The 13,180-nt window shown below is 40.9% G+C and overlaps 2 protein-coding genes across 3 annotated transcripts in view; one reads left to right on the top strand and one right to left on the bottom strand.

Annotated features, from left to right (window-relative positions):
• Window positions 1-311, bottom strand: part of LOC309694662 (G-protein coupled receptor 35) — a 15,686-nt gene extending 15,375 nt beyond the window's left edge. Inside the window, exon 1 of the mRNA XM_082514854.1 lies at window positions 19-311. Within this exon, the coding sequence (XP_082370980.1) occupies window positions 19-52 (34 nt within the window). The 5' untranslated portion in view covers window positions 53-311. The remainder of the gene's footprint in view (window positions 1-18) is intronic.
• The window catches only part of LOC309694661 (nuclear receptor ROR-beta-like), a 14,099-nt gene extending 919 nt beyond the window's left edge, over window positions 1-13,180 (top strand). Inside the window, exons 2-10 of one of the 2 annotated variants that reach the window (XM_082514852.1) lie at window positions 5,115-5,200; window positions 5,312-5,453; window positions 6,133-6,657; window positions 7,690-7,811; window positions 8,274-8,406; window positions 8,899-9,006; window positions 9,722-9,832; window positions 10,343-10,455; window positions 10,541-13,180. In XM_082514852.1, the coding sequence (XP_082370978.1) occupies window positions 5,115-5,200; window positions 5,312-5,453; window positions 6,133-6,657; window positions 7,690-7,811; window positions 8,274-8,406; window positions 8,899-9,006; window positions 9,722-9,832; window positions 10,343-10,455; window positions 10,541-10,702 (1,502 nt within the window). In that variant the 3' untranslated portion in view covers window positions 10,703-13,180. Of the gene's footprint in view, window positions 1-5,077; window positions 5,201-5,311; window positions 5,454-6,132; window positions 6,658-7,689; window positions 7,812-8,273; window positions 8,407-8,898; window positions 9,007-9,721; window positions 9,833-10,342; window positions 10,456-10,540 lie in introns of those variants that run through there. The other variant, XM_082514851.1, reaches the window with a different exon arrangement.

Genomic DNA, 13,180 nt, shown 5'->3' with positions numbered 1-13,180 from the left:
GTGTGAGCGCGATCTCACCTGAGACTCCTGTAAATTTTGCCAGGGCGTCCATGTTGGGGTTATGCAATGAGGAGAGGGAGGGGCGTGGAAGGAGGATGTTGTTAACCAAAACTAAAATTATGTAATCGAGATGTTATTTGACCTTATCAGGTGTCTAATCGGCTAAACTAAAGCTTAAATAGGCCACATTTAGCAATAATCACGCAATCGAACATCATAATAATTATAAATTAAGACATAATCTTGAATTTGTAAACTTATAACCATATATTTTGTTAATATTTCCATATATTTGAAAAATAAAAGAGCCCTTCAAATGCGCGTGTTTTCGTGGGGTTTTTTTTTTTTTGTTGTTTTTTTTGCAGCTGATGTTACAACACGGATCTGAGCAGCAGTTTGTGTAGTTGTGTTATTGTTGTGATGCGGTGGCTGTGGCAGCATGGCCGACTGTGTGAGTCTACAGAGGGAGACGGACCTGGCTGTTCCACTGACCTAGTTATGTCACCCAACGTTATACAGCACACACAGCGGAAGGAGGGGAAGCGGCTCCGGGAAGCGTCGTGCCGCCCGGACGTGCGGCTTCATGTGCGATTACAGGCTCGATGTTCACGGTGTCGCTCCCTGACACAGGCTGAACTTGAACTTGGCCTGGGAAGAGGGCAGCTCCAAGTGATAAAGGGAAGGGGCTTTTATAATGAAATACTAAAGATAGATACGATTTCACATGAAATCAAACTAGTCCTCAGATTTGCAAAAAATGCAAATCACTTTCATATGAAATCTTTTTACTTGTTGGAAAGAGGCAGCATATAAGACAACCCCCTCCAATTACAGCGGTTTTAAAGAGGCTGATAGTGTTCTGATGGTTGGATCTGTTTGTTTGGCAATTTGGGAGTTTTGGCCAGAGCAAGGATTACTATCTATCATGTACAGGAAAGGAGATTACCTGCAAGGAGTTTGGGGGTTTTTTGGCAGGGGAAGAAAGATCTTTTTTTTTCTCTTGTACTTAAAAGATAGAGAGGTGGGGAGGTAGGGAAGGGGGGTATCTGGTGGAGGGAGTTTCCCTTTCTGGCAGGATATTCAAATGTAAACAATCCACAGCCCTTTCTTAGTTGGCTGCACTCAAAATGTAGTTTAGTCACACAACCTGTCGTGTCCTCACTGGAAAAGCACATCAGCATTTTTTGCTATTTTATCCCATCTTGAATCGTTTTGATTTCAGAGTGTTGAGTCATTCCAAATGTTTAGGCATGCAGATGGGCTCTGGCCTGTTGTGATGTCTGGGCTTCTGACACTTCCCCTCGTTTGCTGCACTAGACAGCACTTCTACAAAATGTGTTCCACTTATTTATAACCTAGCAGACAGTGAAAGATCACAAGACTCGTGTCATAAGCTGACAGCCAGTGTAGGAAGTCCGTGACTTTCTTAGCTCTGTTCTAATCTCTCCCAAGTGGGGCCTCAACTTGGGCCTCCACTTGCTTGTTTTTGCATCTTTTTAAATAAAGTAAGCTAAATGCACGGGTGGCCAGATTGTATATGTTAATTTAATGCATGCTGCAGTCTCAAGTTCTTGTGTTTTAAGTTGTATTATTCTAAGAGAGTTAATAAATATAAATATATATCAGGGATATAATTGAGCACATAGGTTGTTTAAGACGGTTCCAATGTAATGTAGTTCCAATGCAACAAGGAACAGTCACAGTGGACTGTTGTTATACAGCTCTGTGAAACACTGTAAGCCTACACCCAATTAGAAAGCATGATACAACAAGCACTTCAGTGTTTCCAGTATGTACAGTATAGAGCTCCAGCACAAGGCCTCCACCTTTTGTTGAAGGTATTTTCTGCCAGTCATTATGAGTAGGTAGCAAAGAATTAAAGGCACGCCGCCTTTTATAAAGACTAGGATCAATCTTAGTGTATCACTTGTTATTTTAACCCTTTTAATAAACCGACACAAACAAATTGTCCTCCTTATAATTTAGTTTTTATGATTATATCATCGAGAAGTGGCATGTGTGCGTGTGTTCTTGCACGTATGTCTCAGGGAACATGTGGAAGGTAAAAATTCAGCTTTCTCTTTTATTAAGCTACTGACACACTGACATACTGACCATTTGACCCATAAGGCAGGTGGCTCCTGGGTGAATTACTGACTGTTTGTTCCTCGTTAGATGCAGAGAAGTGAACTGCTGGAAGCTCAAAGTCAGTGATTTTATTTCCTGTTTCTGTCTTTGCCTCTCCATACCCCACCCCTAGTGAATTAGCCTCTTTAGAGATAACAAGGTTACACATTTAGCTGCCTGATAAACACTGTGAGGCCAACGTGTTTGCCTGAACCGTTAAAGAGCCTGTTCCCTGTTTATTTTGTGCAAAAGGTTTGGGTGCGCCAAAGTCCTACAGACGAAACACCTGCCGTACTCAAACAATACTCTGCGTTTGCCATTTGCGTCATTTCTCATCATTTGTTACTAAGTTAATGTGTCACCCAGTAATAAAGCTACAGGATATATGAGCTATGTTAGCGAGAAGAAGAACTACCTTGATCCTTTTGGAGAGCTGGCTGTCTGAAGAGTGCTAAAGGTCACATACTTCAGACTAGTTTTCAGGGTTAAAGGTACATGTTTGGGTTTTTTTGCAGTTTAGTGTGGCCACTGTTGCTGTGTCGCTATCAGCATTTCAAGCAGCTGAATTTTTATCAGGTAGTTAGCTAACAGCAATAATTCTGTAAAGATTAGCCAAATATCTGACATCTGAATATCCCTTAATCACTAAAGGCACAAAAGTCTGCAAAAATTAGGACAAAATGGCTTCTAATACATGCATGGGCTTCATAGTCTTTAATAATGGTTAAAATAATACTTTTACAGTGTTGGTCCAAAATCTAAATGCATCAATTTGAGGGGGCATTTTTCACCATCCTATCACTAGTGGTGTTTTTACGTCAAACATTAACCAGCCAATCAGAAGAAAGTTAACCGGTAATTAAAATAGCTGCTATTTGAAAATCTATTTTGCCACTGACTGCTTCTTTTTTAAGGCATACCTCTTAATTTTCTGTATAGATTTTGTTTTCTATCTAATCAGTTTAACTGCATGGCTGTTCCTTATTCAGAGCGACTTTAAAACAGGGGAACAGAGTAGATGCATCTGTTTCTGTCTCTGGTTTTTCTTGGATGTCTGCACAGATTCAGAAAAGAGGCCCATGAAAGTATGTATGTGTGGTTGTAGCAACAGGGGTGGCTGGCTGGGCATCTGTGTTATTCTGGCTCTCAGCACAGGACAGGAATAGAAGCAGAAGCTCAATGTCAAAGACCTGGGAGAGGAGTGGGGGCTGAATAACTGACATTCAAGTTCAGAAATGGTATGGTTTGCATGGACAGCAGCCAGGGACAGGAAGAGAGGGCAGTCACAGTTCTAGCAAATGTAGTTTATCTTTAATATAAAAGCAAGGTGAAGCCCTAATTAATCTATACAGAAGTAGGAGAAAACTGTGAAGGCCTGTGTTGGATATTAGGTAATGTGCAGTTTGTCTAGGCCTGCTATCGTTGCCTTTCTTGTTAAATTTGGCTGTTATGTAACCAAGCCAGTTTGCTAATGCAGGCCACAAGCCTTCAGGGAAATGTTTTATGGTGAAGTCTGAGCATTGTTCAGCTCCACCTTAAAACTGCTCCGCAGCGCCGGGATCGCGCTCGCCTCCCTCTCCCCCTGCAGTGGGAAAGTGTGTCAGTAGGACAGACCGTCCACATGGGCTGACAGGCTACATCGCCCGAGTGACGTATGACTCAGCCAATACCAAGAAGCTGCTAATGCAGCTCAGCCAGTGGGAGAAAGAGAGGCTGAGCAGGGCGGGTTGTCAGTGTTGCTAGAGTGAGCGTGCTGAATGAGTGTTGTTAGGAATGCTCACAGACAGGAGTTATATAATCGTGAGATGAGGGAGGGGTGGAGGGGAACCTGAGAGAAAGAGAAGAAGGAAGGGAGGGAGGGAGGGTGATATTTTTCCATTGCATGTCTGCAGCTGCCTTGATCAGTTGGAGTATTTCAGTCAACAGTTTTAGAGAAGAGACAGCCGACTGTGTCATTAGAAAAAGAAGTGGAAAGTTGTGTTTTCCAGTACCTAAGAGTGCAACAATTCCTTCTCAATCCCTAAGTGCTTTTCCATACGTGATCCTCACGGCACAAAGGGTGATTTTGTAAATCAATCTAGGATAGTACAGGCAGAAAACCTCTGCTGTAACTATCATATGATATAGAGCTTGTCGTCTCTACCGCGACCTAAAGAGAACGAGTCTTTGTGTATGTGTCATATGTGCAAGTGTCATGTGATTTCATATGTGGTTGTGAACTCTGTTGCCTCATGGGGGCCATTTACAGGGCGCAGACAAACACAGTTTATGGCAAGTTCTCATATACACTGTGTGCTAATTGCGGGACGGTTTGTTTATGGGGTTGTTGACATTAAACAAATAATCGATGCCAGTGCTACATAGTGGAGATCACTCAGTGGACTAATTACAAGATGTGTTTTTGAGTGGTCTGGGTCAACGTCAAAATACGGTAATAATTTCTTACCAATACCAATGAAAAGGCCTGAGGTGCATTGTTTTCAGTTAATCATATGGTGTACCGAGCAGTTTACAACACAAAGAAGTTCAGAGATCAGAAGGCGTAAAAGTGGTGCGTTTGGGAGAGAAATCGGGATAGCGCGGTCTAAAGGCTAAATTTGTGCCTGGCTCAGGGAACAGAGATGTAGGAATAGCTTTAATTGTATTAAGCTGATTGAATTTGGGAGTGAAACTAAAACTTTTCCAGATTTTGAACAGTTGTAGGGCTGTGTAGACAACAGATGTTGGACTCCTTATTTAGGAGAAAGGAAAGCCAGCGCAAAACAGCATTTCTTTGCCAAATATGGACTTGTATGAAACTATTTTTGCAAGTCTTACTAAATATTTTTCTTCCTGTTTTTGTGTTGTGTGTTTGGATGTTAAAGCCAAAGTATGACTGAATATGTAGTCTGAAAGCCTAATGTGAAGCACGGCTTTCCTCTTAATTTTGAGACACATTAAGGAGCAGTTTTCTGACCTCTCCTCCATGTTTCTTTTCATCAATGCAGCTCAGATCGAGGTCATCCCCTGTAAGATCTGCGGGGACAAGTCCTCAGGAATCCACTACGGAGTCATCACCTGTGAAGGCTGCAAGGTGAGCCCAGAGTAACGCCTTGGTATCAAATCTCACTTTAACCGAGCTGTTTTATCGAACGTTTGCATCTCATTCGCAGTGTCTGTATTTTGTCTTCTTGTGTGTGTTTAGGGTTTCTTCCGTCGCAGCCAGCAGAACAATGCCATGTACTCTTGTTCCCGTCAGAGGAACTGCCTGATTGACCGAACCAACCGTAACCGCTGCCAGCACTGCCGCCTACAGAAATGTCTGGCTTTGGGCATGAGCCGAGATGGTAAAAAACAAAATACACGCAAAAACCATGCACTTTATCCACCTTACCAACTTCCTCAGTCTTTAAACTTTTAACAGTTATCACAACCTATTTGGTTAATCTGAGACTTGCTTAAATAAGGGAAGTAAAGAGATATGTGTGTATTCAGTGACACGTAAGGCGTGTGGGTGTCATCGGTTTCAAAGCTGATGCCAGAGGAATTTGAAGACCTCACCAGTAAAGATCGAGATCAGCTGTTGTAAGAGGGTTGGTCACATATAGACCTGTTCTGTGGGCTGCAGAAAGAAGACAAATATTATGTGTCTGCTACCCAGGGCTGGGTAATACAGTGCTCATATATAGAAATAGGGGATTCAAAGTGAGGTAAGATATCCTACAATTAGACTGAGGAAGAAATGTTTACACAAGCTCTTGAATTAACCTAAAAAAAAATTTGAAAGTGCAATATCCTTTTATCTTTTCAGCAGAACTTTATTTAAGCTTTTATATTTGCTATTTTATATTATACTTATTTTATTCTGTGGAATGAATGGGTTGAACTCCATTTTCACTGTGCAGCAACATAAAATAATCTTTATCTGTATCTTAGCTTAAACGTGACAGTCAATCACATACTGTACATTTAATAAATAAAATGTATTTGTTTGTCTACTATAATGAAAGTATTTCTGTTTTGCAGCGGTGAAGTTTGGCCGTATGTCAAAGAAGCAGCGCGACAGCCTCTACGCTGAGGTTCAGAAGCACCAGAAGTCCCAAGAGTGTGTGGGGTCTGGAAGCGGGGGCTCTGCCACTCTGTCCTTACCCAGGGAAGATGGAGTCTGTGGCAGCGGTGGGGAAGATGGCGAAGAGGGTTTGAGCAGGTCCTACAGCAGCGGCGGCTCCAGCTCCACCCTCAGTGACCTGGATGACATCGCCGCGCTGCCTGATCTGTTTGACCTGCCGTTGACACCCGAGGAGGCCAGCGAATACTGCAGCCTGGAGCTGCTCGGAGGCGGAGGAGCCAGTGCCGGGAACACCTCTAACTCATCGTCTTCTTCTTCCACTTCCTCGTCTATGTCCAATCAGAATTCCCCACAGCAGACCATGCTGGATGGCGCGGACAGTAATGGCATCCAGCTCCTGCACTCTCACACACATTCGCTTCTGGGACACACACATGCACTGCTGGACCAGCTGCCTGATGACTGCTCAATAACAGACCTTGGTGAGTGCTTAATATAATAAACAACAAAAAAAAAGTTCTTGTTCTTCACCCGTAAACCCGTGTGTACAGGAGTACCTCAAAATGTCAAATAGCGGTGGCTGATGTGTAACAGGACTTTATTTGACAGGATATAATAAAAGAGAAGAGTGATTTAGAAGTCCGTATTTTCCTAGTGCATGCTTTTCATGCAACGTTAATATTTCTTTCAGCCGTTTGACATAGTCACTCTTAATGGTTCGTGAAGCTTATGACTGATTCTGGTTAAGCAAAGCAGAGTCAGTCTGGATCATTATTTCAAGTAAAATATGCAGGCTTTGCTTTGAGAATTTACAGTGAAATGCTAAAAGTATTTCTTTGTCAACAAGCAAAAGGGTTGAGCAATAAGTATAATATACTACATGAAAAAAGAGTTAACAGCAAAAAAAGAAATCATATTCAATTCAAGGACAAGGACATGGTTCATCAAAAGGTTGATTTAATAAAAGGAATCTGAGTCATACATGCTAAATCTAAAAGCAAAGAACGTTGGCAAGTTTTATAAAGAACACAAAAAAATAATAATAGTCAAACTATATAGTACATCATCTCTCCAAAAACGGCAACAGATGAAGGGATGGGTGTGTTTCGGGTCTCTGGAGATCTTGAGCGTGAACACATTTCACTTTACAGGTGTTGCAACAACAGACTGTGAGGAATTGAATGGGGTTTTGGTTTTTGAACTTTTAAATCAACCAAAAAAACCACTTGTGAATAATAAATGCAGGAGGTGGTAAAATGACAAACGGCTGTGGAAATAAGGTGAGGAAATGAGCCATTAACACTCCTGTCAGGGTCAGTCAGCAGTAACAGCAGAGTGGTGCAAAGCATCTAGTAATTCAAGGTCACATGGCCATGGTCTGTAGATGTGTAAACAATACCAGTGTTACACTGTAACTCTGCTGAGCTCAATGCTGTCTTTCCAAAGCGCAAAATCGGTGCTACCGCAAATAAACAGCACTGATTGTGTGTGTATATACCTGTTTTGTCTTACAGAGCACATCACTCAGAGTATTGTTAAGTCGCACTTGGAAACGTGTCAGTACAGCGCCGAAGATATGAAGAGATTCAACTATGTACAATATACACCTGAAGAAATGCGTACTTTTCAGAACAAGGTAAATAATCCGCACGTGCCCTCCTGAGGATCATAAGGAAAAGGAAAAAAAGACCTAAACCAAGAAGACTGATCCTATTAGTGAGCATGGGTTATATAGTCAAAGCATGATGGAGCTTATTCTTCAGTGGCATACACCTCCAGTCCTCATCTAAAACTCACAGTAAGCCACACTATTGCTTGGCATGTTCTTAACCATGAACATCCATATTGTGGTTTTTTGAGTCAGTCGGAAAATTAGAAAGACACATGTGTCCATAAGATGTACTGTAATATGCAAGTTTTTCTATACTTAACAGAAAAACAAAACTATTTACATCTATATTAATATTTGGGCATCAATGATCGTATTTCTTTTTAATGGGAGGCTAGGCATCAGGATGCTGTCCATCACATTATCATTGTGACATTGATGAACTTTTAGAACTTAAATCTCTTCTTTCTTGCACACTTTGCTTTTCAGTCTGCTGAGTGGATGTGGCAGCAGTGTGCACACCACATTACCAACGCAATCCAATACGTTGTGGAGTTTGCCAAACGTATTGCAGGCTTCATGGATCTGTGTCAGAACGATCAGATCATTTTGCTGAAAGCAGGTTAGTGCACAGTCTATGAAAGCGCAAATACTCTGTTCACTGAGTTTGTTCTTCGTAAGTAAACAAAGGCTGAAACTTGCTAACTGTGATTCCTTCTGCTTTGTTTTTTTTTTGTCTCCAACTCTACCTTTGCCTTTTGTTTTAACTACCCGTTCGTTTGTTTGAATAAACTATACGCTCCTGATCTGAACACTGTACCGAACACATCAAATTGCGCAATCCTGGTGGGAAAAAAACCCAAAACATAATTTTATGTTACCTGAATACCTGCATATATCTGACAATGCATTTCTGTAAATGTTTTGAACTTTTTAAAACACTTTAAAACTGTTCAAAAATGTCTTATATATGCCGTCCTTCAATCTGGGTCAAAATTGCTTACATCTTGTTGTTTGTTTTGTACGTGTTGGAGTATCTTGGGCTTTTTCTATCCTCCCCTCCTTCTTTCTTCTGTCTCCATCTTTTTTGCTCTATCTGTGGCTCCGTTTTTAGGTTGCCTGGAGGTCCTCCTTATACGTATGTGCCAAGCGTTCAACAGCAGCAACAACACCATTTTCTTCAATGGAAAATTTGCTTCAGCTCAGTTCTTCAAAGCACTAGGTGAGTATCAGAGCATTAAAAACAATACAATAAATGTCGTAAATATCACATTTCTTTTTCTTTATGCAAGGTTTATAATCAAACATCTGTTCTAAATGCAATATGCAAATCTACCATTAGTGCATTCAAAACTGCCAGTGATCCCACTGTAAGAAATACAGCCAACACCTCTATACCTGTTACCTAAACCCTACATTGATCAACACAAATCATTATTATAAATGACATAACAGTCATAAATGTCACTGTAATGCTTTTTCTCTAAGATAGTTATTTCTCTTTTATTCTTATCAGCAGCAGTTCGTCACAACGAGAACAGATATTAACGTTAATTAGGGCTAATTGAAACCCTGCAGATGGATTTTCCAGTTTTTGCCTCATTTTTGCCTCTGCGATATCACCGGTGCGCTCTAACAGAAGAAAAATCAGCTTTAAAAACATTTAAACTCATTTAAAGGAATGCTGCTCAGGTCTCATTTTAAAAGACAGATTGGTCAGTGGGGAAGGATTTTCCCTTTTCTTAAATACTTCTAAGAAATCAGATACACAGTAATCTGAGTAAGAAAGCAGCTCATTTAACTGTTATGAAATTTCCAAATCAGGAAGAGAGACCGAGATCTTCAATCTCTATGCATGTCCTGTTTCTCTAAGCAGTGCTACCTTTATGATTATTATTTCTGACAATTAACTTATCAAACACAATGCATGTGTGCAGGCTGTGATGATCTCGTCAGTGCAGTGTTTGACCTGGGGAAAGGACTCTGCCGTCTACAGCTGTCCGACGACGAGATGGCTCTCTTTAGCGCTGCTGTCCTTCTAACGCCGGGTGATTATCTTTCATGCACATCTCCTTGTCGCTCATACACACTTATAAAAGCAAACAAGCTTGAGAAGAGCTACACATTTGACTGCAAAATAATAGTGATAATCAGAAAACAGGTTACACTTACATTCATGTATTAGTTTTGCTTTAGATGTTTATTCTAAATGCAATACTGATTATTAAGCTAACTTGCAGTAAAAAACCTTAATTTGGTTTCATGCATCCGTGTATCAGCTTCAGCATCACATTTGTGGGTTGCTCGGATGACAAAAGCGTAGATCAGTTTCATGACATAATTGCATAAATGAAGCTTTAATCTACCTTATTTATCGTTTCCTGGGGATATATACAGTATCAGGCTGGGAGAGAAGGTGTAGAAATCCTGACACTTGATGTTTCTATTCGATTGGATGGTGTCAGCTAGCCCTCACATCTCTATCAAGGCTTTCGTTTAAAATCTCATCTTTAGAACCTACACTGTAGGTGGCTAATATCTAAATGTCATCTCTGTAGACCGACCCTGGCTGACAGAAGGGCAGAAGGTTCAGAAACTCCAGGAGAAAGTCTATCTGGCTCTGCAGCACAGTCTACAAAAGAGTGGCGCATCTGACGAGAAACTGGACAATGTAAGGTTAAGCAAACGTTGCCCTTTTTAAACACGCACAGTTACGCATTCACATGTTTACCCTTGTATTTTTTTCATCCCCACAGATGCTGTCCAGGCTGCCTGTAATGAAGTCCATCTGTAACCTCCACATTGATAAACTGGAGTTTTTCCGTTTGGTCCACCCAGAGACAGCCTACAGTTTCCCACCACTGTACCGGGAAGTGTTTGGCAGCGAGATATCTCTGCCGGACTCCACTGACAGCTAGACAGGCAGTTAGGCAAAAGACAGAGAGAAAGAGAGAGAAAGTGCATTAAGATGTAGGGTAGCAAAAAAAAAAAAGAGAGAGAGACAGAGAAGGGTAAGGATTTTTAAGATCCACAACCAGCAGTTAAGAGACAATCCAGGACTTTAAATTTTCCGTCTCCCATGATCCCAAAGTAGTCCTCCACTTTCCCAGCAGGCAAAAGCACCTTACACTACAGACCACACATGCTCACGGTCCTCTGCATATTGTAGCATTGACAACACACATATGGGTGTAGTAGTAATAATAATAATGATAATAATACCACAGCAGCCCACTAAGCATGTAACAGCTGCAAGCTCTAACACATGTTCAGCATGTGATCCACTGCGGATCACCCATCCATTTATGAATGTACCTCATCAATAAGCACAAAAATAAAAATCAAAAATCAAAAAAAAAATCAATAAGCACCAGTGCACAAGCGAGAAACAAACAACAGAGAATGTACAACTCTGCCACTTTCGAGACAGAGTTTTACAAATAGCGTTTGTATAAAGTTGCATCAAGTAACAAGTCTCCCTGTTCTTGCAGCTCTTAGTCGATATTCATGCATCTCAGTATGGTACGTCCGCGTATTCATACAGACAGCATCCTTGTACTGACCATCACTTAGGGACCAAGATCATGAGTCAAAATTTGTGGGGGTTTTTCTCCATGACTCACAACTTCGGCTGAACTCAAAAAGCTAAGTACCAGTTTCACTCACTTATTTAGACAGTGTTTGGTGCTGCCTTTTTGTAGGCTCTTGTAATGCAATGACAAACCTCAGTCCCACGCACCCCCTTCCTTGTAAATGCCACTTAGTGACAGGACATGATGAAATTATCTTTAATTTATATACACATTTATAAAAGAAATATTTTAAATAAGAATGTAAATAGATAATAGTATATAAGTGTATGGAGAGAGTTAGAATGTGTGAGTTCCGTTTGGCATGAGAGGGAGAGAGAAGAGGATAGCAAGACGTGAGAGGAGGATTTTTTTTTTTAACGGATGGATACGTGAGGAGAACTGATATTTGGACTGGAATTTTTTTATTTTATTTTTTTTGCCTGGATGATTTTTCCTCTCCTGACAATACTCTCAGGTTTGCACGGCAACCAACAACCCCAACCGGGCAAAGGCGCGGCCGTCACCCCAAGCGACGGTTTGGACATTTGCTGCAGATGCAACACAGCAGCGGAGCCGGTGTTCTCGAACTTAACGAAACAAACATTGTTTTGAATTTGAACTGTCAGCTTTCGGTTTGCACTGTGGCGTCCCGTCCCTCCGCCCTCCCCTCTGCCTAAAAAGACAAGAGGATAAACAGTAAGGAAACGAGAATGCAAAAAGGCAACTGACGACTTCAGGAACTGCATAACACAAGCGGACAGACCAGGACTGCCCACCTGTTTCTAACCAGCAGTCAGTACACAGCTAAACTGTCTTCACTCACAGTGTTTCAGGTGGTTAAATGCCGGGATAACGATGGTCCATAATATGTATCATTAACCTTCTTTGCTGGTTGGTGCAACTGTATTATTTTGTACATTTGCTGTTCCTCTCTCCTCCTGTAGTCCCAAACCCGACACTTGTCTTATTACGAAGCACTTATACTTTTCCTCGTTCTCATTGGACACTAGTCTAAGGCCAGACAGAGCTACCAGCTGCCCCCCTGAGTTGGGCTTCAATGCCAGTTAAGACTTCATTTAATCTGTTGAGCTATTTGTATCTTTTGTTAGAAGCCTGTCACACAAAAGTCACCCATAACTGTTTACATTTTTTGATGTACATAAATAACACACGTTCTAAAGGTTCTATTTTAGCATAGAGATGGGGATAAATGTCTTACGATGGGCGATGGTTGTCGAGCAGAGTCCAAGGACCTGCTGCCTGCTGCTCAGGGAGCTAGCTGTGATCTCCTGTCCCTTTATTACCAGTGTCGTCTTTTAGCCTTGTACTCCTCACACCTTTGCACCTAAGATGAAACGCATAACCATAATCACTGTGGACGTAAGTTATTTTTGTGAATGTTACTCACAAAGTGTCAAAGCCCTTCCCGTTTGTCCTAATATTGTAACTTTAAATTTAAGATGCATAGGATTACAAAAAATAAATAAAGTAAATAAGTTAGAGTTCAGGATGAATTTCGTTATTGGGTTTAATGTTTCTTTTGCTGTGATTTTCATTTATTTGTCTATTCTCCACATTTTTTTTTCTTTACGTGTCTCCACTTTCGTCTTGTAAAGTCAGTGATCTATTTTTTTTTAATTGAAGAAAGAAAACTTCAAACAAAAAAATGTTTGTCTCCCTTCTCTTTCCCTGTATGACAAAATGTACAAGAGGTATATTACTAGTCCAAGAGTCACACAGCTCGATATACAGTATATTGTTGTCCAATGGGATACATTATATGTGGTTTTAAGAATGTAATAAATTGTTTCTTTTTCTTTTGAA

The sequence above is a fragment of the Aulonocara stuartgranti genome, assembly GCF_965226115.1.
Source record: "Aulonocara stuartgranti genome assembly, chromosome: 18".
In the NCBI taxonomy this organism is placed as follows: Eukaryota; Metazoa; Chordata; class Actinopteri; order Cichliformes; family Cichlidae; genus Aulonocara; species Aulonocara stuartgranti.
The sequence above is the reverse complement of the archived record's forward strand: the minus strand, read 5'-3'. Positions and strand labels throughout refer to the sequence as shown.